Source organism: Vulpes vulpes, chromosome 1 (assembly GCF_048418805.1).
Source record: "Vulpes vulpes isolate BD-2025 chromosome 1, VulVul3, whole genome shotgun sequence".
NCBI classification, from domain to species: domain Eukaryota; kingdom Metazoa; phylum Chordata; class Mammalia; order Carnivora; family Canidae; genus Vulpes; species Vulpes vulpes.
This window is the reverse complement of record NC_132780.1, coordinates 17,794,604-17,817,590: the sequence shown is the minus strand read 5'-3', so window position 1 is coordinate 17,817,590 and position 22,987 is coordinate 17,794,604. Positions and strand designations below refer to the sequence as shown.

At 41.5% G+C, this 22,987-nt stretch overlaps 1 protein-coding gene and 1 pseudogene across 1 annotated transcript; both read right to left on the bottom strand.

Moving 5' to 3' along the window:
- Window positions 1–1,972: 1,972 nt before the first annotated feature.
- Window positions 1,973–4,116, bottom strand: LOC112931429 (transmembrane protein 216-like; annotated as a pseudogene).
- Window positions 4,117–6,154: 2,038 nt separating this feature from the next.
- Window positions 6,155–7,087, bottom strand: LOC112931483 (vomeronasal type-1 receptor 4-like). Its single transcript, XM_026014208.2, has one exon. It carries the CDS (start codon window positions 7,085–7,087, stop codon window positions 6,155–6,157), a length of 933 nt encoding a protein of 310 aa, XP_025869993.2.
- Window positions 7,088–22,987: the final 15,900 nt, after the last annotated feature.

The following is a 22,987-nucleotide window of genomic DNA, read 5'->3' as shown; positions in this document are numbered from 1 at the left end:
AACTTATATTCACATTAACACTTTCTCCTCATTTGGAAACACACATGAGAGACAGAGGATGGAGAAAGACCCCAACAAAGGAAATGTGTCCAGCACATATAAAAAAACCATTACAAATTAATAAAGGATGGGGTGATTGGGGGCTCATTTGATTAAGTGTCTGCCTTTGGCCAATGTCATGATCCCTGGGCCTGGGATGGAGCCCCATGTCCAGCTGCCTGCTCAGTGGGGAGTCTGCTTCTCCCCCGCCATCTGCTCTGCCTCCTACTCCTGTGCTCTCTTTCTCTCAAATAAATAAATAAAAATTTAAAAAATGGATAAAATGAATTAACATATACTTCAAAAAAAGGTTGCCCAATGTCAAATACATGAAAGGATACTCAACTTTCCTAGTAATCAAGGAAATGAAATCACTACTTGGTACCATCCCACACCAACCAGAAGTCAAAAACATATTGTGGAAAAAATGACAATTTTGACAAGGATGTGCACAAAACAGAAAATCTCCTACACTGCTAGTGGGTGTGAAACTTCCTACAAACATTTTCCAACCCCCTGGGAACCATCTCCTTAAGCTGCCAAGATGTAGACTTGTCATCCACCAAGTGCATTGTTACTTACTTGTACAGCAAACAAATTTGTATGTGTGCCAACAGGACATGATCTAAATTTATATACCAGCACAACTTAATAGTCTCAAAGTGAAAACCACCCATAGGCTAATTAGCAGTGGAATGACCAAATTGTTTTATATACACAGTGGAACCCTATAGAGCAATGCCAATGAATGATCAATAACAGCATGCAGCACTAAATTTACAAACATAGAAGGAAGGGCAAAAGTAAAATATAGAAGAATTCAAGCTCTATTACTTCCTTTATATCAAATGTGAAACAGGCTGAAGTGACCTATAGTTGTCTCACATCAGAGCAGTGATGGCTCTGATGAGTAGTGATAGGTAAGGAGCACCAGGGGCTTATGAGGTCTGACAATATGCTATTTAGTGAAAAAGGTGCCACATACAGAAAGGTGATCATTGTGTAAACTGTCAATGAGCTACACACTTACACACTTATGACCACTGAATGTGCCTTTAAGTTTTTAAAACACATCTCAGCAATCAAATTGAAGGGGTAAAGTAAATGGATTAGTATTGTCCTTAAATTATAAAGGTGGGGTTTCATAGTACATAAAGAAATGACACTGTGATTATTTTTTAAATATATGATGAAATTAACAGGTTAAACTAAGACATAAGGATACAAAAGTAGAGGTCAATTATTATGTAGGATTATAAGGTAAATTATGTTGAAAATTGACAGACATGTACATACATAAAAAGAGGAAATAAGCTCCACTGATATGTAAATGTCTGAGTTACTCTATTAATTGTAAGTAGACTATTCCTTTATTGTCTTTTGACAAAAAAATACACATTGGTTATTAAAGTGTTTCTTTCATGATAAGAGTAGGAAAATAACACTGATCTACAAAAAAAATTTCTGGCATTCATCTCTGAGGATCAAGGTGAGAGGCTTTTGTGTCACCCTGGGAGCAGACTACCCTGAGGCTCTCTACGCTCAAGTGACAGGTGTGACACAACACATACAGAGAGTATGTGGCTGTGGTCTTGCTGGTAGTCCAGGGATCCTACAGGGTCCACACAAGATGCTCTAACTAGGAGGTTCAAAGAGAACTGGAGGGCAGCGAGAGAATGCTTGTGAGAAGGGCCAGGATGGGACAGCCTTGCCCCTCCTGAGGCTGAAGTTAGAGCAGTCTCTTGAACTCTTGGTCCTGCATTAAAAGAGGACGCCCAGTGGCCTCATGCTCACTGTTACTCAAATGCCTATACAGAGGGAAAGCTGTGACCTTTCCCAAGACAATCTGACTCACAAAATCTCACTGGTGTGGCTAAAGGCCTGAAGTATCTTGTCTGAGCCCATGAAAAATTCTGGCTGAAATTTCTGTATTTCAAATCCTGTCTATCCTGGAGAAAACAACCAGGGTGAGCACCTCAATCAGCAGCCCTGAACCACAGAAGAAGAGCAGGATGCTGTTCAGGATGGCTTCCAAGCAGAGCACGGAGGGAGGTCTGCAACAGCAGGCAATAGGAGGACATCATGGCAGATGGAAAGGTCAAGTCCACACTAATGCCAAGTGGCATCTTTCAATGGCAGAGGTTTCCTTTTGTACCAAAAAAGTTGAATTCCTTCATTTCCAAAGTAAAGGACAGGCATCACCACATCCACTACTACCTGGGTTGTTGGAGATGGCAGCAGGAGAGCTTTCTACAGAAATATGGAAAGTTCCAGCAGGAACAACATAATACTATTGACTCAGAAAGAACAGGATTTCCAGAGGGGTGGAGGACAGCCCTTTACCTCTGGAATATCAGCTAGCACTGTCATCTTCACTCTAATTACCCCTCTTAGAATCAAACATGTTTTCCTGTGTTCATTGAGTGCTACTTCAAGAGATACGGCAAAAGAAATGAATTAAAGTAGGGATGAAAAACACATTTCATAGAACTTTAACAATGAAACAACTAGCACTCCAATATATACATCATATAACATATGCCTTGGTTTGGTCATTATTATAATTAGTACTATTGAAAAATGTCCCTAGTGACAATGCTCCAATACATTAATTGGTGGATAAAAAACATGATTGACTCTACATCTAAGTGTGTATTTTCCCACACAGAATGGGAGCAGTGTTGCCTCCGACTACTCTGTTCCATGCCTCACTCAACACAGATCCCCACTCACCTCTCAGGACCACCTTAACAGAGGAATTTGGGGGATGGGAAGCGAAGGACTCAGATGCTTCTTCCACCTTCGTTGCACCCTTTGAAGGGCAAGGCTGAGCTAGGACTCCTGGACATGTCTGAAGAGCCCAAGTTTCTTTTCCAAAGACTTCTCCCCACTCCACCTAGGAAACTTCTCCCCATAAAAAGGGAATGGTGGTGGGGTTACATATTTCAATCCTTGTACTCCACATACCTGATACCGCCCCACCACACCACCAGTTCCCTAAGATTTGGGTCTTCTTAGCTAAGGCTGCATGTTAAATATTTTTTCAATTTTATTTGTCATGTGTACCACAATAAAGCCAGGTATGAGGAGTCACAACTGTGCCATACAAAGATACCTCCATGTCACAAACAGGCTCAATTAGCAGCTTGTTTCTGGGCAGTCTCTATGAAGAACAGACCCTCACCAGTGAGTGTTAAGTGAGTGACCCACATAAATCTTTCTGCACTGCAACTGGAAGGGGGGGTGAGGAGGAATGGTCCTTCAGCTGCCAGTTCATAGCTGTCCAAATGGCACACTGAAGAGCTACACCAATGGCAGCAGCCCAGGTTTCTGAGAACAACGAAGGAAGGACCTTCCTCTGATTCAGTTCAGTGGAGCTGGCCCTGAGACTAATCAGAGCCAGTGGCCCAGGGGACACATCAGGTTTCAGCTGACCTAAACCATCAGTAATCAAGGCCATGCATTTAGGGCACTCTCAGAGGATTAAGGGTTTCCAGCGCCTTTTGATTTGGCTACATGGAGGTTAAAATTTCCTCTCAAGGGATAGGTACCCCTTATTGCTACCAAACTGATAGGAATATCAGTTATTCCTATCAAACTGTGGCAGAGTCTGCCTTCTTTCTTAATATACACCTTCCATGACACACGACAGGGCCTTTGTGGCCCTTCCTACCTTGTTAAAAGTGAGTCTATGTTGACTCATTCCATAATTGGAATATAAAGCCACATAGATACGATACATCTAAAGGTCGATTTTGAGGAGAGCTTACCATAAGCTAAACACTGCTTTTCAAAAAAAAAATTATTTAGTTTAGCTTTTAATCACTACTATTTTATAGGAGCACAACTGTCATTTGTCTCACAAAGGCTCCAAAATTCATACACCAAGTTGGGGCTTCCAGGTGGAGGCTGCCTCCCTTTGTCAGAGGTCTGCAGCATTGGGCAATTGGAGGACATTAAGGCAGGTGGGAAGTTCAAGTCCATATTAATACCAAGTGGCGTCTTTCAATGGCAGAGGTTTCCCTTTGCACCAAAACAGAGTGAAATTCCTTCAGTTCCAAGGCACAGGAGAAGCATCACCACATCCACTACTAGATTGGCTGTTGGAGATGGTAGCAGGAGAGTTTTCTATAGAAACATGAAGAATTTCAGCAGGAACAGGTAACACAATACCAACCACTCAGAAAGTACAGGATTTCCAGGGGAGTGGAAGTCAGCCCTTTGCCTCCAGAATATCACCTCCTAAGGCCAACTTCAGTCTAATTACCCCTTTTAAAATCAAACATGTTTTCCTATGCTCACTGGGTAGCATTTCGAAAGATGTGGCAAAATAATAGAATCAATGTTGAAATGAAAAATACATTTCATGGAACTTTAACAAACATCTAGCATGACAAGGATGTATACATCAGATCACATACACCTTAGGATTGGTTATTATTATAATTGGTACTATTGAAAACTGTCCTAATGCACAGATTTCCAAATCACTGATTGGTGGATAACAGACATGATTAACTCTACATCTGTATGTATATACAGATGCCCATAGATCACACAGATATAGATACAGATATAGATCCCTAAACATACAGTATTGGGTATGTATGCGTTGATATTTCATTTTTTCTGTTTCTTGTGTTGGATTCCATTTTGTGGTACAAGGTTCTATATATAATTTGTATATATATATATATTCATTTGATCAAATACTACTTTTTTTCTCAAATTACTGATTTCTCAACTTTGCCTCTGCTTCAGAATGTAAATTCAGGGAAAACTATGTAAAAATCTCTTCTAAAATTGAGGGAAAATTAAAATCATGGAGCCACATCATCACATGAACAGAATGGATTCATGTCTCTCCCTTTCAAATGGGTCTCCCTTCAGGACCCAAATTCAGTGAAAGTCTACCATAAACTAATCTCTACACCTCGGAGACCCGAGGATTCTCCTCCAAACTTCTTTCTTGCCAACAGGCTCAAATCATCTTCACAAAGGAGAGAAAGATCTGTCTTCTCTAGATACTAGTTTCTATTATACCTATTACTTTTTTAAAAATTTTTATTTATTTATTTATTCATGAGAGACACAGAGACAAGAGAGAGAGAGGCAGAGACACAGGCAGAGGGAGAAGCAGGCTCCATGGGGGGAGTCAGAAGTGGGAGTCGATCCCAGGTTTCCAGGGTCACACCCCGGGCTGAGGGCGGCGCTAAACCGCTAAGCCACCGGGGCTGCCCATTATACCTATTTCTTTAAAATTGTCACAATCACCTGCTGTTGTTTAAGAATCAGCTATAATGGGGGCCCCTGGGTGACTCCATTTGTTAAGAGTATGCCTTTGACTCCAGTCATGATCCCAGGGTTCTGGGATCTAGTTGGGCTTCGTGCTCCCTGCTCAGGGGGCAGTGTGCCTCTGTCTCTTCCTCTCTCCCCGCCGCTCATGCTATCTCTCTCCCAAATAAATAAATAAAATATATTTTTAAAAGAATCAACTAAAATGTAATTCTATGCTCTCTACTACCTATTCCAATACAATCTGTTCATTTCTACCTGAAAATATTTACGCATGCTTATCTCCAATGCTTCCATGACATTATATTTCACATGACTGACTACTGCATCTCTAGTATAAAATGTATGAAGTTAAAAAAAAAATGTATGAAGTTGCAACTGGCTCCCCAAAGCTTTGCTCACTGACTGAATTTTTCACTCCATCACTACTCCCTTCAGTTTCAGTGATGACCTGCCACATGCTGATCCATTTTCATGCTCCTTCATAATACAAAGCCTACTTCATTTCTGGGAAATTTACTATGATAAATTTACATGACACACTCAAAGACTTCTCCAAGTATCCAGATTATTTCAGGTTTGGTGTTTATACTTGCATAATTTCTAACTCCTCCTGCAAGCACTAGCAACTTCAATCACATGGTTATTTAAAGATAATCCTATTTCACGGCCATTTGTATTATAACTTAGGTTCACTTTGAAGAAGATGATCAACATGTTCTATTTACCATTCTTCTCCAGCTAGCCTCTCATAATTGTAGTGGAGGGCATGCATGAATTACCAAAAAAAAATAGTACAGAAATACTTAAAATTTACATACTATTCATAGGATGGAGGTACTTTATGTTCTTTGCACTGACAAAGCAGACCATGGATACTCTGCTCACGGGCCATGAACAAAAAGGGGCTGATAGATGGGAAACAGAGAGTGAGTCCTGAAGTAATGTTCAAGAGCAACCTATTGGGATTATCAAAAAGAGACAAAACAATATGAAAGGTAGTGGAAAGGGTGTTACAGCAGACAAAGGTGCTCACCAGAAGAAGGATGGTTTTGGTGGCTCTGGACTCAGGTGATGATGTGGAAGAGACATTGGTCCTAAGAAAGTGTTGCATTCTCTGCTTGTGCCTGTATAGGATGAAGACCATGCAGCCGCTTGTCCAGAGCATGAACGCCAAAAATATCACATCAGGGAATGACAACAATGCTGCGTACAATGAGTCTCTGGTTTTGTCATGACGTTCAGCTGAACAGTAATTGAAACTTTTTCTGTTTGTGATGTTTTTGTTGCTTAAAGAGCTAGTAAGAAACATAGGATATATTATATTTACCAGTATCTGTAAGACCCAGCACAGGACAATAGAAGGGATAATGCACTTGGCAGCTTTCCCTTTAAGCACTGCCCACCTGGAGTTCCTGGGGCTGATTGTGATGGCTTGGAAGACACTCAAGAGGCAGGTGGTGCCAATGGACACTCCCCTGCCCACCCCACGAGCATAGGGAAAAATTTTACATCCAAAATCACTGATGATATGATACAACCCAAAATACATCATTGTGTTGTGTATTCCAGTAGAGAACAGGACCAAAATGTTGGCTACAATCAGATTCTTAACAATCAAATCTGTGGACCTTGGCCTACACCCAGTGAAATAAAGGAAGAAATAATGGTAAAGAAGAGAGAAGTTCCCCAAGATTCCAACCACAGTCTGTATTAAGAAGATCACTCCTACTGCCAGATCCCTGGTGGCCATCCTGTCAGGTCTCAGTGACTGATATTTGTCTCCTGGGCTAGAGGATCCTGTGTGAGAACATGAGGAAGGGGCCACACGAATAATGTCAACTGAAATCCAATATCCTACACTAATCAACACTTCCTACTTTGAAATTATACTTACAGCTCTTTTATCATTTAGGGCCTTTCAAGGGTTGCATACACAAATATTACCAAATACTTGAAATGTTGACTCACTGGTATAATGGCTACCCATGTTGTAACTTCTTATTTCCCACAAATTCACGAGGCACCAAGTAATTCATTCCTCATAAAGATGAAGACAACATAGGCACAGAGAGGCAAAGTGCTTTGCCTGAATTCATTCACTCTTTAGGGGCAGAGTGGAGATTGGAACCTATCCAGGCTGGTAACAAAATTAGTGTGTTTAATACATAATATACAAAAATACTAGTTAGCTGTGTTCTTTTAAATAAACCAGATCTCAGTTTAGTTTTATGTTTGCATTTTATCATTTCAATTTAGATTAGTGGTATTTTATTTCAAATTTTTGCTAATGACAAGTTCCCACTTATTTACGAAGCCTGTTTCTATAGCCAAATAGGAGCTTTAATAAAGCTTTAGAGATCTTAATAAACTGTAGATGCACTGATTGCAGTACTACAGAGTTTCAGGTACCTGCCCCATGACAAGCTGAATTTCATGATTGCAAGAATGGCTCAATATTAGGATGGCAACAAAAGTACAATACCGCAGGACATAGGAACCCAAAACAGAAAGTACTGGTGCCCAACTAAATTGTGTGCATTAGAAACAATATTACTAGTGTCTTCAGATCATATTTGTATCAATTAATTAATACCTGAGTTAAATAAAATTAATAGCAATAAAGCAATATTTGTAAAAGATAATGAAATATAGGGGCACCTGAGTGGCTCAGTCAGATGAGCATCTGACTCTTGATTGTGGTCAGGTCAGGATCTCACAGTCTTAAGGTTGGCACTGCTCTGGGCTCAATGCTCAGCAAGATGACGGCTTGATATTCTTTCCTCTCACTCTGCCTCTTCTCCTGCTCATGCACTCGCTTGTGCTCCTGATTTCTCTCTCTTAAAAATAAATACATGAAATCTTTTTCAAAAAGATATTAAAATATAAGACATACACAAAATGGAATGTTAAGGCACAAACCTTGTATATTGTATAACTGACATAACTTTTAGGATTGGTATTATAATATTGAAGAGGAGCAGAAATATCACAAAATATGTTTGAGGTTAAAAATCAGTGAAACTTCAGAACATTTTTCTTAAAAGCTGTTTCCCTAACTTTACTTGGAAACATCTCTCCATAATCTATTGAGACACAATTTTTTAATCTGCTAAGCATTTCACAGACCCAGAGTTACAGAAAACATGTCCATTCCAGCAACTGTGAACAGACACACTGTTTCTGCATAGGATCCAATGATTACTATAGATTCAATTGACTCTTTATTACAAGCATGGAAGTGTTATGAGTGCACCTTATATCCAACTATTATCTCTGTGGTTCATGCAAAGTAGGCTGTACAGGACACTTACTCCAGAACCACCATCCTTAAGGACATTAAAAATGAGATATGCTAACCACAGATAGATGAAACCACATCACTGTCAGTGAGTATTATACTATATTGACTTAGGAGCCATCAGAGATGGCTGAAGGGCTAGAAGACCCACCTCTTTAGCATCTTAGTTCCTGCCTTAGGATGTATTTCACCTTCATGCCTGGCTTCGGCACTGGACCAGATTCATATGCAGAAATCTCCCTTGTCTAATACATTCCCTTACCTGGACTCCTGATACCACTCCTTCCCTTACAGATTCTACTGCTCAGATAGAAATGCAAAGAAAATCCACCAACTTGATCTTGTTGCCCACATGGCGGGCTCAGTGGATGGGCAGAGCAAGCGGTATGTGTGCAAGAGGGGCAGCTGGGGTCTGAGATATGTGTTTATAGCTCAGGGAGCTCCCCTGCCCTCACAACTGCAATTATCATTTCACCTGAAGCAGCATTAGCACTGACAGGCTTGGGAGCTGAGAATATTTTTGAAAACTTTTCTCCCAGTTGCCAATTACCAAGAACAACTATAAGTTTCTAACACGTACCTCTTAAGACATTCTTGGCGTGTGGGACAAGGACACAAAGCCTGGGGGAAAAAAGAAGCAGGGGAGGAACCAGAGGCATATGACAGAGATCCCTGGAGAGAAGAGTGGGTGTGAGTGAGCCAAAGAACCCAGGGAAAAGGGCCAGTGTGACAGGCTTGAGAGAGAGAAGGAAAGGTATTCAAGGTATAAACCGATGGCCTCTCAGGAGGATGGAAGGATACAGGGTCTCACCTGGAACTCACTCTTTGTCTCAGAAAAACATCTCTCCTTTGCTCTCCAGATCTCCAGGCCTCTTTCTCATTATCTGGAAAAACCACATTTTGCAAATATGCCTTTTATGGCCTCAACACCAGCCCTTCTGTTATGGGTTCCAATGAGTCCCATCAAAATTAATATGTTGATGGAACACCTGGGTGGCTCAGTAGTTGAGCATCTGCCTTTGGCTCAGGGCATGGTCTTGTGGTCCTGGGATCAAGTCCCACGTCAGGTTCCCTGTGGGGAGCCTGATTCTCCCTCTGCCTATCTCTGCCTCTCTCTCGGTATCTCCCACGAATAAATAAATAAAACCTTAAAAAATTAATATGCTGATGTCTTAACACCCAGAACTTCAGAATGTGCCCTTTTTAGGAAATAGGGTGATTGCAGATGAAATTAGTTAATTTAATAAGAGGTCATATGGAGTAGGTGGCCCCTAATCTAACATGACTGGTATCCTTGCAGAAATAGGAAATTTGGAGGAAGACATTCATATGGGGAAAATATCAAATGAAGACGGGAGTTATACTGCCAAAAGCCAAGGATGTAGAGCTGGGAGAGTGGCCCAGAGCATATTCTCCCCCAGGACCTTCAGAGAAATACATGGTTCTGAGGACACTTTCATCTTAGACTGTAGCCTCCAGAACTCCCATATAATAAATTTCTATTGCTTCCAACACTCAGTTCATGGTCCTGGCAACCCTATCAAACTGATACGCTTTCCCTTGCCCCCGTCTCCCCACAGGTGGAAAGAACTTGAAATACAGAATAGCATGCCCTTCCATGTCCTTTTCAACAGGAGGGATTCAAAGACAGACAGCTCTGATCTCAAGGTCATAACATGAGTTTCTTCACCCCGGTCATCAGAGGCATTGCCCTCCAGAAACACCCTAAATCCTGCTACAGCACTGGGGATGTGCCTGTACTGAATCTTCCTACAAAACCATGCAGAGCAGACAGTTGTTATTTCCCCATTGGCAGAGCTTCAGCTCCATTCTCAGATGTGTCCTGAGGACACAACAACTGACATAAAAAGGGGGGGGTGAGTAGAGCACAAGTGATGGTTTTCGAAACTCCTTCCAAATGATCCTAAATGTGAAACTAGCACGCAGGACCTTTTAGCTCCACACTACTTCTCAAATTGTAATGAGCCTGAGAATATCTGGAATCTTCCCGAAAGACATTCTTTGGGATATTCCACTCTAGTAATTGGCTTCCAATCAACCTGCATCTGAGAGCTGACTGGGATCCTCCAGGAGCCTGAATGTCTGTGGGCACACCATTTCTCCCCAGCTCACTGCAACAAACCACATCTCCTGCTCCTCCCTGCAAGAAGCTCATCCACACATCTAGTGCACTGACATTTCCTCATAACCTTTGCTTCTGAGCAGATGCCCCCAGGAGGACCCACCATCACCTTTGTGTAGAAGTTCTGCTCCAAGGTGGTGCCTGAGATTCAGGATGACAGACACAATCAAAGAAACCCACACTGAGAGACATTCTGCAAAACAATGACAACCGTCCCAAAACTTTCCCTATCACTGAAGACAGAGAAAAGAAAGAGTGGCAACTGATCTGATTTAAAAAATTAAGAGATGAAGACAATAAAATAAATCCCTGACACGCCTGGATCCTAGATTTCTGAAGAGGCAAAAATGAAATCATTGTATCATTGTGAAAAATTTGTATGTGGATAGTTCCATTCCTAAGAGCTACCCCCATCATCCTCCAACTCCTTACTTTACTTATCCCTCCATCTTGCTTGGACATTTCTACTACCTCCATCCTTCACCCATTTAGGATTTCTCCCCTCTGTCAAATCTCTCCCTCATATCATTACTGTGACTTCAGCCAAACACTGCTTCTGCAGTCCCCCAGATATATATTTCCCCCATTCCAGTGAACTCAGCCCAATTCCAAACACTTTTCACACCTCCATCAAAATCCCAGCTTTCACATATTCAGTGCCATCACCTCCCTGTGTTTCCCATTCACCTGCCTACTACATCTGCTGTTTTCCTCTGGGTTCCTTAGTCTACTCAAATCCACTACACTCCACCACTGATTTCATCATGCAGTCCTCTTATCTCCACAACTATGAGCCTCCTGTAAGACTCCTACTCCTCGTCCCTCGTCTGGCTCTATCGTGGACTTTAGCTATCCTCAGGACATTCATATCCCAAAATACCCTGTAGTATAGTCTTGAATTTCCTGTTTTATGTTGCCTCAACCCAGTTGGGAGTCCCAGGCTAGGGCAAAGTAGGCTGCCCTTCTTTAGCAACTTATCAAACCCATACACCACCACTCTCCTTATGGACTCTCCTACTTCTGGTCATCATGCACCAGGTTTTTGTTTTGCTTTGTTTTTTGTTTGTTTTTGTTTTGTTTTGGTCATGCACCAGTTCTAATTGTTCTTGAGCCAATGACCACTGGAAGAGGAACCTCCATATGCCCTGGCACATAGGGAATTATCCCAAAGTGCCAATGCTCAGGGAGCTTTGAAACTCAACTACCCCCACTCTATTTCTCATATATTAGCTGCCCCATCCACTTCCAGACTTCTGTTACTCTTCCCAAGAGGGGGCACTGTGGCCCCCCTCTGGTGTGAACCCCCTCTGGTTCTCTGGTGTGAAGCTGCTAGTAATACGGTTCTGCCTTTCATCTCTCATTGTGTTGTGTCCAACCACCAAAAGAATCTTTCAGACTTGAAGTGAATAGGATTGTGACATCTGTCACAGCATTGATGGCCAGGACTGATTCTGCTGATCTAGCAGGCTAGGCACGGGGGTCCCCTTTCTTCCTCTCAGCTCCATGTGCATCCTTCCCAAAGCTGTACACTCGGCAGAAGAGGACAAACTTTCCTGATAAGGGAGGACCTTTCTTTGGTCAAGGATATGTAAGTAGCTGTGCTCCCCTGCTGGAACCTCAAGATTAGCTCTCAAGGTCCATTTGTAGGAGACTGGGGGGTCAAGGTTCTGAGACTCCTGCTACATCCAACTGACGTGCTAATGTGTAGCCTGCCTTTCTTATGAAGTGAAATGAAATAAAAAAATAAAATAAAATAATGTAAAACAAAATGCAATAAAATAAAGTAAAAAATGAAATCAATCTTATAAAAGACACACTGTCATTCTGCTGTGCTCATTAACTTACCATGGACATAGATTTTCCTGTGCCTCTTACACAGTCCTACCCCTCACTTACTTGTGCACACTCTCTCATCTCTGTCGTATCTTTGATTTCTTGATCTCTGTACCCCTTATCCCCACAGAGCCCAGTATGTGCTACATCCTTAATTTCCCTGCACATCTTGTCCACTTGTGCATGGAGACCCACAGTACCATTAACACATTCCCTACACTTTACCCCTTGTACAGTTTCACCTCCTGACTCATGACCACACCCCATGCTCTCTGCACCCCCTTCTACTATACACCCTTTACTAGTGCTCTATTTCTTACCCAATTCAGTCAGACCCCACAGACTCAGAGTTTCTCACCACACCCTGCAACTTCAAGTGGCAAAGCCCAGAGCACTTTTTCAATGTTGTACACTTCAAATGTTGCCATTGTTGCTTTGGTGGGTGAGGGGTGTAAAGGGCAATTAGGATCCTCTTGTCTTGTTACCCAGATTTGGAGATCTGCATGAAACTTTCACCTACAAACATATTACTGAGATACATATCCACCTGGCGACTGTGTGAGCGACTGTGGGAAGGTGAGTGGAACAGTGACATCTGTGTGGGTGTACTGTGTGTCTGCATGTGGTGAGTGAGCATGTGATTGAGAGAGTGTGAGGTGACTTAAATACATATTTCAGTGTGTCTGGGTCCTGAGTGTGCATATGTGCATTTACACATATGCCTCAGTAACCACTGTGTGTGGATTTGTGTGTGAAGAATGTTTGTCATTCATATGGCTTTGTTGTGGGATATGGCAACTAAATAAGAGAGAGAAGAATTTGCCTCCCCAAAGGTAGATCTGTAGATCAAGAAGGAAAATAAGTAATTCAATTAGTACAAAATTATGAAAATCTATGTAATGATACAGAAGATGGATTAGCTGTTTCTTTATTTTTTTAAAGATTTCATTTATTTATTTCAAAGAGAGCCAAGTGCACAAAGAGGAGGAGGGACAGAAGTAAAAGGAGAAGTAGGCTTCCCACTGATCAAGGAGCCTGATATGGGGCTCAATTCTAGGACCCCAGTTTCATGACCTGAGCCAAAGACAGATGTTCAAGACCCTGAGCCACCCAAGTGCCTTCATTAGTTTTTACTTTAAATATATTCCTCCAACTGCTTCTTCCAAATGTGAGGCCTATTCGTACTCATACTTGCCAACTGTCCTATAACCACTTTACCATAGGTAGAGATCCAGACAAGCATGTATACTTTGCTGTGAGACAGCCTTGCACAGCCACCAGGAGGTGAACAATCTAGAAAAGAATTAGCCTCCCACAAAGGGAAATCTGCCCTTTGCCCTTTTATCCTGGAAGGTGATCTCTAGATCTTTCCAAGGCCATGCCTGATAGGAATGTTTGTGTTTGCTTGGAGGCTTGGTGACCAGACTGTCTAACAATGTTCTTTAGGATGAGTCTTTGAGCCCAAAGTATCGTCAGGTCAGCCTCTGGGAGGGCTGGAGATGAAAGGCATCAGCTCACCTGGAGACAGAATGAAGACTAAGGTCAGCCATCCAGAAGGTAAGTGGCAGAGTTGTAGTAAAAACTCTGGTCACCAAGGCTTGGGTGAGTCTCCCTCCTTGGCAACACTCCATGAGTGTTAGCCCATATCAACCCCAGACAGTAACACTCCATGACTCCACAGAGAGAGAACAACCAGAAGATCTACAGTGGGTTCTTTTCCCGAAATTTAATCCTATGAACCTCACTATGTTTGTTGTTAATCTGTATCCTTTGTAACAAAACAAAACAAACCCAGAAAGCCATGACAATGAGTAGAATATCTCTGAGCGAGTTCCGTGAATACTTTTAGAGAACTATTGAAGCTGAGCCAGGTTTTGGCAAGTTCTCAACTTGCTACTGCCGTCAGCTGCAAGTGTGGTCTTGTGTTCATCATGGTCCTTCTAATATCGCAATTGGAATACAACTCTCACAGGGAGAATGGATGGTAGACGTAGACCAAATGGTGGATATTTGTTCAGAAAACCCGAGGAATCTAATCTGGCTCTTAAATTTTATATTTCTTCACTAATTACATAATTAACATTTGTTTCTTGAGGAAATTTCAGTATAAAGAAATTCTAGAGTACTCTGCTAGCTATTCAATGCAGTTGAACTAAGAAAGGAGTTTGGTTTCTCTGATACTTCAAAGAATGAGGGAATCTCCCTCTTAATCATTTGACACTGGTGCTTTTACTAATGATGGACATTTCTTCAACATCTATTTCTATGGATTGTATAAATATATATATATATATATAGTATATATTGTATATATTGTGTGTGTGTGTGTATATATATATATATATATATATATATATATATATACCTACTACCACAGGTGGGACTGATATTTGTAGTTATCTTCCTAGAAAATTTCTGTATCATCATTTCCAAATCAATCTGCATTTACTTCTTTTTAAATGTTTTGTTGGGGGCGGGGCAAGATGGCGGAAGAGTAGGGTCCCCAAGTCACCTGTCCCCACCAACTGACCTAGATAACTTTCAATTCATTCTGAAAACCTACAAATTTGGCGTGGGGTTTAAAGAGAAAACAGCTGGAAAGCTACAGAGAGAAGAGTTCCCACTTCTAATAAGGTAGGAAGACAGAAAAGAAATAAATAAAAAAGAATACAATGGAGGAAAGGCCCCACGAGGAGCTGGGCTAAGGCTGGCAGCAAAAGCCTCCAAGACAGGGAAAGCCCAGTCCCGGAGAAGCAGGAGCTTTAACAATCTTCCTGGACGGAAAGGCACTCCCAGGGAACTCAGGCAGGATCCCAGAAGGGGCAGTGGAGCCTCCAGGTTCCCGGGGTCACTAACAGAGGAAGTACACCTCGGGGGAGAGCACCACACACCACGGGCCGACTGTGGTAAAGGGCTGGAGCACGCGACCTGCAGGGCCTCGGGAGCAGCTAAGGCAGTGGCTCTGGGTGGAGGGGGCTGTGAGGTCCCGGGAGCGTGATTCCAGTGGCACAGGCCCCGGATCCCAGGGCCCCAGGGGACACAGCCCAAGATCCTGTGCTCCCCCCGGGACAGGCGGAGGCTGGGAGGGCACAGGACAGCGAGGATGCTCCTGCCGCCGTGGGCGCCCAGAGCTGTGCAGATCAGCGCCCACCGCCCCAGAGCATCCAGGCCAGTGCAGACTGGGAGACTGTGGTAGTCACTGCAGGAGCTGACTCCAGGGCTGGAAGGCTGGCCGCTGCCAGTTGTGTTGTTCCTCCTTCTGTCACCCTGTGCTTGGAAGGGTCGGGTCGTCAGGGAACAGGGGCCTCACAGGATAAACAGCTCCCACTGAGCCACGCACCTGGCAGGGGGCGGGACAGCTCCCCCAGGTCCACACACGCGAATCAGCACAGCAGGCCCCACCCCCTGAAGACCAGCTGGAAGGACAGGGGAAGAGGAAGTTCTTGCCTGAGCAGCGCTGGAAAGCTCCAGGGGAAGTCAAGGGATTTACAGTATATAGAACCAGAGGATACCCCTCCTTGTTTTTTTTTTTTTTTCTGTTGTTGTTCTTTGTTTTTTTATTTGTTTTTTGTTGTTTTTTCCCTTTTTTCTCTTTTTTTCCTTCCTTTTTCCAGTACAACTTTTTTTTTAGCCACTCTGCACTGAGCAAAATGACTAGAAAGAACTCCCTACAAAAGAAAGAATCAGAAATAGTTCTCTCTCCCACAGAGTTACAGAATTAGGATTACAATTTGATGTCAGAAAGCCAATTCAGAAGCACAATTATAAAGCTACTGGTGGCTCTGGAAAAAAGCACAAAGGAATCAAGAGAATTCATGACTGCAGAATTTAGATAGAATCAGACTGAAATTAAAAATCAATTAAATGTGATGCAATCCAAACTGGAGGTCCAAACGATGAGGCTTAAAGAGGAAGAAGAAAGAGTGAGTGACGTAGAAGACAAGTTGATGGCAAGGAAGGAAGCTGAAGAAAAAAGAGAAAAACAAGAGACCATGAGGAAAGGTTAAGGGAAATAAATGACAGACTCAGTAGGAAAAATCTACGTTTAATTGGGGTTTCAGAGGGCGCCAAAAGGGACAAAGGACCAGAAAGAATATTTGACAAATCATAGCTGAGAACTTCCCTAACTTGTGGAGGAAAACAGTCATTCAGATCCAGGAGATAGAGAGATTCCCCCCGCAAAATCAATAAAAACTGTTCAACACCCTGACATTTAATAGTGAAACTTGCAAACTCCAAAGATAAAGAGAAGATCCTTAAAGCAGCAAGAGACAAGAGATCCCTAACTTATATGGGGAGAAGTATTAGATTAATAGCAGACCTCTACACAGAGACTTGGCAGGCCAGAAAGCACTGGCAGGATATATTCAGGGTCCTAAATGAGAAGAACCTGCAGCCAAGAATACTTTATCCAGCAAGACTCTCATTTTGAATAGAAGGAGAGATAAAGAGCTTCCAAGATAGGCAGAAACTGAAAGAATATGTCACCACCAAACCAGCTCTGCAAGAAATATTAAGGGGGACTCTGTAAAAGAAAGAGGATGCCCAAAGAAATAATCCACGAAAACAGGACTGATTAGGTATCATGATGACACTAAATTCATATCTTTTAATAGTAACTCTGAACGTGAATGGGCTTAATGATCCCATCAAAAGACGTAGGGTTTCAGACTGGATAAAAAAGCAAGACCCATCTATTTGCTGTCTACAAGAGACTCATTTTAGACCTGTGGACACCTCCAACCTGAAAATGAAAGACTGGAGAATGATTTAACCATTCAAATGGTCCTCAAAAGAAAGCAGGAGTAGCAATCCTCATATCAGATAAATTAAAGTTTATCTCAAAGACTGTATAGTAAGAGATGAAGAGGGACACTATATCACACTTCAAATGTCTATGCAACAAGAGGACTTAATAATCATGAATATTTAGGCCTCTAATGAGGGAGCTACCAAGTATATAAATTAATAACCAAAGTAAAGACATACTTAGATAATAATACACTAATAGTAGGAGACTTCAACACGGCAATTTCTGCAGATGACAGGTATTCGAAGAACAACATCTCCAAAGAAGCAAGGGTTGATACACTGGGCCAGATGGATTTCACAGATATATACAGAATTTTGCATCCAAACACAAGCTGAATACATGTTCTTCTCAAGTGCACATGGAACTTTCTCCAGAATATACCACATACTAGGTCACAAATCAGGTCTCAACCAATACCAAAAGATTGGGATTGTACCCTGCATATTTTCGACCACAATGCTTAAAACTTGAACTCATTCACAAAGAAACTTGGAAGAAACTCAAACACGTAGAGGTTAAATAGCATCCTGCTAAAAGATGAATGGGTCAATCAATAAAGTAGAGAAGAATTAAAAAGATTCTTGGAAACTAATGAAAATGAAGACACAACCGTTCAAAATCTTTGGGACAGCAAAAGCAGGCCTAAGAGGGAAATACATCGCAATACATGCATCCCTCAAAAAATTGGAAAAAAAACCCAAGTACACAAGCTAAGCTCACATCTAATGGAACTGGAGAAAGAACAGCAAATAAAACCTACACCAAGCAGAAGAAGAGAATAAAGATTTGGGCAGAACTCAATGAAATAGAGACTAGACGAACTATAGAACAGATCAACAAAACCAGAAGTTAGTTCTTTGAAAGAATAAATAAGATAGATAAACCATTAGCCAGCCTTATTAAAAAGAAAAGAGAAAAGATTCAAATTAATAAAATCATGAATGAAAGGGGAGAGATCACAACCAATACCAAGAATCTGTAGTTATGAAATCCATCTGCCATTCACATTACTTTACAGGAGAGATCACCACCAATACCAAGGAAATACAAATTATTTTGAAAACATATTATGAGCAGCTCTAGGCCAATAAATTAGGCAATCAAAAAAAAATGGATGCATTTCTGGAAAACCACAAACTACCAAAACTGGAACAAGAAGAAATAGAAAACCTGAACAGGCTGATAACCAGGGAGGAAATTAAAGCAGTCATCAAAAACCTCCCAAGACACAAAAATCCAGGGCCAGATGGCTTCCAAGGGGGAATTCTACCGAACGTTTAAAGAAACCATACCTATTCTACTAAAGCTGCTCTGAAAGAAAGTGACAGAATACTTCCAAACACATTCTATAAGACCAGCATCACCTTAATTCCAAAACCAGACAGAGACCCCACCAAAAGGGAGAATTATAGACCAATATCCCTGATGAACACAGAAAAAATTCTCAACAAGATACTAGCCAATAAGATCCAACAATACATTAAGAAGATTATTCACCATGACCAAGTGGGATTTATCCCCAGGATGCAAGGCTGGTTCAACACTTGTTTTTTTTTAAGATTTATTTATTTATTCATTCAGAGAGAGGGAGAGAGAGAGGCAGAGACTCGGGCAGAGGGAGAAGCAGGCTCCATGCAGGAAGCCTGGTGTGGGACTCTATCCTGGGTCTCTAGGATCACTCCCCAGGCTGCAGGCGGCGCTAAACCGCTGTGCCACAGGGGCTGCCCTGGTTCAACACTTGTAAAGCAATCAATGTGATTGATCATATCTACAAGAGAAGAAACAAGAATCATATGATCCTTTCAATAGATGCAAAGAAAGCATTTGACGAAATACAGCATCCATTCCTGATCAAAACTCTTCAGAGTGTTGGGATAGAGGGAACATTCCTCAGCATCTTAAATGTCATCTATGAAAAGCCCACAGCAAATATCATTCTCGATGGGGAAGCACTGGGAGCCTTTCCCCTAAGATCAGGAACAAGACAAGGATGTCCACTCTCACCACTGCTATTCAACATAGTACTAGAAGTCCTAGCCTCAGCAATCAGGAAACAAAAGAAATAAAAGACATTCAGATTGGCAAAGAAGAAGTCAAACTCTCCCTCTTCCCAGATGACATGATACTCTGTATGGAAAACCCAGAAGACTCCACCCCAAGATTGCTAGAACTCATACAGTAATTTGGCAGTGTAGCATAGCAGGATACAAAATCAATGCCCAGAAGTCAGTGGCATTTCTATACACTAACAATGAGACTGAAGAAAGAGAAATTAAGGAGTCAATCCCATTTACAATTGCACCCAGAAGCATAAGATACCTAGGAATAAACCTAACCAAAGAGGTAAAGGATCTATACCCTACAAACTACAGAACACTTCTGAAAGAAATGGAGGAAGACACAAAGAGTTGGAAAAATATTCCATGCTCATGGATTGGCAGAATTAATATTGTGAAAATGTCAATGTTACCCAGGGCAATTTACACGTTTAATGCAATCCCTATCAAAATACCATGGGCTTTCTTCAGAGAGTTGGAACAAATCATCTTAAGATTTGTGTGGAATCAGAAAAGACCCCAAACAGCCTGGGGAATATTAAAAAAGAAAACCAGAGCCGAGGACATCATAATGCTGGATTTCAGGTTGTGCTACAAAGCTGTGATCACCAAGACAGTGTGGTACTGGCACCAAGACACTGTGGTACTGGAACACACACACACACACACAAAAAGACACGACACATAGATCATTGGAACAGAATAGAGAACCCAGAAATGGCCCCTCAACTCTATGGTCAACTAATACTCGACAAAGCAGGAAACACTATCCACTGGAAAAAGGACAGTCTCTTCAATAAATGGTTCTGGGAAAATTGGACAGCCATTTGAAGAAGAATGAAATTGGACCATTCTCTTACACCATACACAAAGATAAACTCAAAATGGTTGAAAGATCTAAATGTGAGACAAGATTCCATCAAAATCATAGAGGAAAACACAGGCAACACCCTTTCTGAAATTGGCCACAGCAACGTCTTGCAAGATACATCTATGAAGGCAAGGGAAACAAATGCAATAAATGGACTATTGGGACTTCATCAAGATAAGAAGCTTCTGCACAGCCAAAGAAACAGGCAACAAAACTAAAAGACAACCTACAGAAAGGGAAAAGATGTTTGCAAATGTCATATCAGATAAAGGGCTAGTATCCAAGATCTATAAATAGCTTATAAAGAAACAAACAATCCAATCATGAAATGGGCTAAAGACATGAACAGAAATCTCACAGAGGAAGACATAGACATGGCCAACAAGCACATGAGAAAATGCTCCGCATCACTTGCCATCAGGGAAATACAAATCAAAACCACAATGAGATACCACTTCACACCCGTGAGAATGGTGAAAATTAACAAGGCAGGAAACAACAAATGTTGGAGGGGATGTGCACTGTTGGTGGGAATGTGAACTGGTGCAGCCACTCTGGAAAGCTGTGTAGAGGTTCCTCAAAGAGTTAAAAATAGATCTACCCTATGTCCCAGCAATTGCACTGCTGGGGATTTACCCCAAAGATACAGATGCAGTGAGTGACGGGGACACCTGCACCCCAATGTTCATAGCAGCAATGTCCCTAGTATCCAAACTGTGGAAGGAGCCTCAGTGTCCATCGACCGATGAATAGATAAAGAAGAAGTGGTATATATATATATATATATATATATATATATATATATATATATATATAATGGAATGCCATTCAGCCATTAGAAACGATGAATAGCCACCATTTGCTTCAATGTGGATGGAACTGGAGGATATTATACAGAGTGAAGTAATTCAAACAGCAAAGGACAATCATCAGATGTTTTTACTCATACAGGGAATATAAAAAAAAATAGTGAAAGGGATCATAGGGGAAAAGAGAGAAAATGAGTGGGAAAAATCAGAGAGGGGGATCCCTGGGTGGCGCAGCGGTTTGGCGCCTGCCTTTGGCCCAGGGCGCGATACTGGAGACCTGGGATCGAATCCCACGTCGGGCTCCCGGTGCATGGAGCCTGCTTCTCCCTCTGCCTGTGTTTCTGCCTCTCTCTCTATCTCTCTGTGACTATCATAAATAAATAAAAATTTTAAAAAATTAAAAAAAAAAGAAAAATCAGAGAGGTATCAAAACATGAGAGACTCCTAACTCTGGGAACTAACAAGAAGTAGTGGAAGGGGAGGTGGGTGAGGGGATGGGGTGACTGGGTTTCTGGCACTGAGAGGGGCATTTGGCAGGTTGAGCACTGGGTATTATGCTATATGTTGGCAAATCGAACTCCGATAAAAAACATACAAAAAATTAATAAATTAAAAATGCAAAAAAATAAAAATAAAATCAAGTACATTGAAAGGATACAATGTTACTGTTAAATTGAAAATTTTAAAAAAGGTGGAAGGGGAGGAGGGCGGGGGGTGGGGGTGAGTGGGTGACGGGCACTGAGGGGGGCACTTGACGATGAGCACTGGGTGTTATTCTGTATGTTGGCAAATTGAACACCGATAAAAAATAAATTTATTATTAAAAAAATAAATAAATAAAATGTTTTGAAACAGAAAAAATAAAAAAATAAAAAAAATGTAAAAGAGTGTAACAAAACAGAAAAAATCCCCCAAAACAAAGAGGAATAAATGAAAGAAAAGCAAATATGATCATACAGGTGAATAGAAAGGAGCCATATAGTAGATTTGGTGTGTATTTTGGTTTGTTAGAAGAAACTGCATCCCAAAATTGTGATAAAGGAAAACTTATATATATATATATATATATATATATATATATATATATATATACAAAATAAAATTAAATATACTGAAAAAGTAGAATGTAATTCTAGAGATATAATTTAAAAACTATTTAAAAATATGAGTTGATAAAATAAGAAATTGGTTGAAAAAAGAAAGAGAAAAATATTAAAACGCAAGTCTAAAGAATTATAGAGAAAAAAAACCCCTGTTGATTTTTATATGCTGTATTTGCCTAGCACTGGAGTTTCGCAGTTCTCAGTGATCTGTAAACGTGGACTTGCCTGGATGTTCTTTCTGATCTTGGGGAGAGGCCTGTTCAGGTGATTCTCAAGTGTCTTAGCTGTGGGTGGTATTGCACCACACTTAGCAAGGGGCCAGGCTAAGTAATCTGCTCAGGATTGCTCTATGTGGCTTTGTTTCCTGAAGGCTTTCCACACTGCTTTACAGGATGACAGTGAAAATGGCAGCCCTCTCAGCCTCCGAATGTCCTTTTCAGCTCTGGGCCCTATCCTCAATGCACCCTCAGGGAGCAGTACCCAATCACTCTTGTCTCCCCAGTCCATCTGCCCTCCATGCTCACCCAGCCTATGACTGAACATTCGTATCAAAAATACACCACCTGGTTTGAGTCCCAAACTCTAGACGCTGGCAGCGCACTCTTGCCCTGCTCTTCCTAGGGAAGGAAGTTGGGGGCAGGGAGGTGTCTCACAGGTTCTGCCATTTTGGGGCTCCTGCTTGGAGAACAGTCATGCCAACTGTGTGGCAGTTCATGGTTTATG

Excerpts from the sequence above, each read along its gene's own strand:
- LOC112931483 (XM_026014208.2), bottom strand. The coding sequence starts at position 7,087 with ATGGCCACCAGGGATCTGGCAGTAGGAGTGATCTTCTTAATACAGACT.